Consider the following 3,669-nt stretch of genomic DNA (forward strand, 5'->3'; position numbering starts at 1 on the left):
GAGCATTGCTCACAGTATCTCTTGTTGTTTCATACCTTGTGCTTACAAAAAGCGTGAAACGATTATATGAATCGAAAGAGGGATGATATAAACTGGGAATTAACACACATCAAATAAATTATTGCCACCAAAAAAAAAAAACACCCCCCCCCCCAAATAAAGGGGGGGGGGTGTAGTAATATTCATACTTCAGGTGTCTGTGGGAGTACTACAGGTAGCTGTAAAAACTTGTGTAAAATCGTATCTGATAACGAATAAAGATTGATTACAGTAATCAAAACTTATGTTTATATAATATATTTGTAAAATCTTATATTCAGAACTTTATGCATGCTATTGATAAGAAATTATTGTACATGGTTTCTCATTTCCCACGCGCACTTTCTCTCACAACTACAAATAGACTGACCACCCCTGCGGTCGATAATGATAAGAGAAAAGATTCAGTGAATGTAAATATTATTGTATGCAATCATCAATAGATTTTGAATTGTGCACGTAATATTGTAACATCCAAGCAGATGTTCAGTGCATATGTACAAGTATGGTCAGACTCCTGATTTCTATCAACTGCAAAACCAGTCCAGCATTCAATACCGGAAAAATATTCCACTCTGAATATCTCCCCTGATTGAAGACACCTTGAATGGCACGGGTAAAGTGTGTCGCAGTCTGTATGATAATTAATGGAATGACAAGTTCCTTCGAGATACAAATGGAGTTTATTATTTTGTTTCGTGAATTGATCAGAATAAAGAGAATCTAACATATTTTGTAAGTGCGCATCTCCAGTCCCGGGTAATAGCTTTCTGCATTTGATTCGTTTTCTTGGCGAGCATGTCATGTGCATTACATATGCACCATGCAGTATTTTGCAAGTGATATATATTTTATGTTCTTTATTTATTCCATTCTATTATTATGTAACTGGCGAATTATTTCTCCGCGGTTATTTGTATTGAAATAATAACTACAAATACTTGCATGCACATGCAATTATGCAAGAATTTTTTTCTTTTATCTAAACTTTTAGAATGTTTTACAAATATACAATTGTGTAGATATACATTACATGATGTTTTAAACGTGATTTATTTGTTTCTCATTCCCTATACATTCCTATCGGAGATGTGCACTGGTCGAGTCCAGCTAGAAAATCACTCAGGTTTGACAACTACTTTTGGGGTATATACGGGTAGAGTAAAAGAAATTACGTATTTCAGAATTCATGTCAGCTTTAATTTTTACTCTCGACATTTAACCAACAATACCAATATCAAGGTCCAGTCTGAAATAGGAAAATATCGTGTATATTAAGACTAACTAAATATCAGTTGCTGCCCCGATGATTTCAAAAAGTTTGACTATTTGTTTATCGAATTTAAAAAAAATTGTTTGAGAGAGAGAGAGAGAGAGAGAGAGAGAGACACACACACAGAGAGAGAGGGTGAGAGAGAGAGAGAGAGAGAGAGAGAGATAGGGTGAGAGAGAGAGGGGTGAGAGAGAGAGAGACACACACACACAGAGAGAGAGAGGGTGAGAGAGAGAGGGGGGTGAGAGAGAGGGGTGAGAGAGAGAGAGACACACACACACAGAGAGAGAAAGAGAGAGAGAGAGAGAGACACACACACACACGCACACACACACACACACAGAGAGAGAGAGAGAGAGAGAGAGAGAGAGAGAGAGAGAGAGAGAGAGAAGATATAAAAAATTACTCTTTTTCACAAATAAAACTCTGCTTCGCAGCACAGGGGAAATCATTCCAGTGAAACGAAAATGGTTTGTACAAATGGGCGCAATTCTCGTTCTGCTGGTAATTATTTGGTTGGCCCGGGGACCAGTCTTTGTATACGGGGGTTGATTGAGAGGACATCCATAGCCATTCGCCTTCAAAGATAGTGTCAGTAAGACCGATCCAGAAGCTATCTGTAAAGAAACAAATCAGGATTACACGAACTCTTGGAATATCATATTGGTTTAACAATTATAGAGTATACGTAGTAACAAAAAGGAATATAGAAAAGTCTTCATGAATACTTTTTAGTTGATAAATTTTCATTTTGGAAATTATATGAGGGTGTGAACTGAAGCTTCACGCCAGCGTACTTCATAAATCGCGTTAGCATGGTTAGTGCATATTGTAAAGTATGCCGGTGTGACGTGTTACAGTACATACGCTCATGTTTTTTCAATCAATATATTGTATAATTCTCAGTCGTTAAAATAATTATATATTATATTTATCAAGATTCATACGCACATTTTGTAAAGCTGCATCGCATTCATGAGGAAATGGCGATCATTACAATCAGTTAAAACACCAAAGCCAACAACATCGGAAATGTAAATATGAATTAATGGCAATAAAACCCTGGTCTTACCATTGGTTCCTCTGTCAATCAAATGAAGTCGTAAGAAATCGTTTTCTGCAGCAGTTTCTATTTCTACCAGTTTAGCTGATATTCCTGTACAGAATGCCTACACAATAACAGAATTAATGATGCATGTAGTAAGAAACACACATAAGATTGAAAAATGATCGATCTTCACAAACATAAAAGAAGTCAAAACAGACTAAATGATCACCCTCTAGACTATAATAAGATATACCGTTTTAGCTTAATTGATTGAGATTTCACAACAACTATACCATTGCTTCTGTCCAGGTGTCCGGGGCCCCTGTAACAAACGCGTAACACGAGGACCCTCGCTTAATCCAGCCATGGTGACACGATTCCGCATTTACTGTCAGAGCTAAGTATGTAACATATAATACACCGTATAATACTCGTAATGAATAGAAATCATAAAAATAGAATTCGGTCCGTTAAGTAATGAATACCATCTTCTATCAATGTGGAGTATGTCCTCTACCTGTAACAATCAATGCAGCAAAACACTGTAGAGACGTGAAGCTCATTTCTAGGACTGTAACGTAATGTTTGCAGTAATCATTATCAGAGCTTGGTGCAGTGTTATCTCAGTTACTCTTTGCCCTATTCACTTAACCTTCTACAAGGATTGTAGGACATTATAATAAGTAGAATTTCCCTTTTTACCATTATTCTTTTTTTTGAAATACAACGTTTTACTACGAAAGCCGGCTTAGTTCATTTTTGAAAAAGTAAAGAAAAAAAATCTAACTCGTAATAACTAGTAAGATATTTCGTGAAAAAGTTAATATCCCGTTATAACGAGTTAATCATCTAATTAATTATCTCGTAATAACGAGTTAATCATCTCGTTACAACGACTTAATTATCTTCTTGTAATGAGTTCGTATCTCATTTTAACAAGTTAAGTATCTCGTTACAACAACTTAATTATCTTCTTATAATGAGTTTCTATCTCGTTTTAACGACTTAATTATCTCGTTACAACGACTTAATCATCTTCTTGTAATGCGTTTGTGTCTCGTTATAACGAGTTAATTGTCTCGTTACAACGACTTAATTATTTTCTTATAATGAGTTCGAATCTCGTTTTAACAACTTAATTATCTCGTTACAACGACTTAATTATCTTCTTGCAATGAGTTCGTATCTCGTTATAACAAGTTGATCATCTCATTACAACAATTTGATTATCTTCTTATAATGAGTTCATATCTCGTTATAGCAACTTAATTATCTCGTTACAATCACTTAATTAGCTTCTTATAATGAG

General features: G+C 35.3%; 1 protein-coding gene across 1 annotated transcript; it reads right to left on the minus strand.

The window, feature by feature from the left end:
* Positions 1-1,217: 1,217 nt before the first annotated feature.
* Positions 1,218-2,979, minus strand: LOC125679698 (galactose-specific lectin nattectin-like). The gene is made up of 5 exons (XM_048919132.2): positions 2,878-2,979; positions 2,654-2,757; positions 2,385-2,481; positions 1,719-1,929; positions 1,218-1,288 (listed from the first exon to the last, which is right to left on the minus strand). The coding sequence occupies exons 1-5, from the start codon at positions 2,921-2,923 to the stop codon at positions 1,258-1,260; spliced, it is 489 nt and encodes a 162-aa protein (XP_048775089.2). The 5' UTR covers positions 2,924-2,979; the 3' UTR covers positions 1,218-1,257.
* Positions 2,980-3,669: the final 690 nt, after the last annotated feature.

Source organism: Ostrea edulis, chromosome 2 (assembly GCF_947568905.1).
Source record: "Ostrea edulis chromosome 2, xbOstEdul1.1, whole genome shotgun sequence".
Taxonomy (NCBI): Eukaryota; Metazoa; Mollusca; class Bivalvia; order Ostreida; family Ostreidae; genus Ostrea; species Ostrea edulis.

Bases quoted from the DNA above. Each gene is read 5' to 3' on its own strand.
- LOC125679698 (XM_048919132.2), bottom strand. From the start codon at position 2,923: ATGAGCTTCACGTCTCTACAGTGTTTTGCTGCATTGATTGTTACAG. The intron at 2,482-2,653 runs GTATAGTTGTTG...GTTATTGTGTAG, and splicing joins ACACCTGGACAGAAGCAATG to GCATTCTGTACAGGAATATC. The intron at 1,289-1,718 runs GTAATTTTTTAT...TTCCTATTTCAG, and splicing joins AGTTTTATTTGTGAAAAAGA to ACTGGACCTTGATATTGGTA.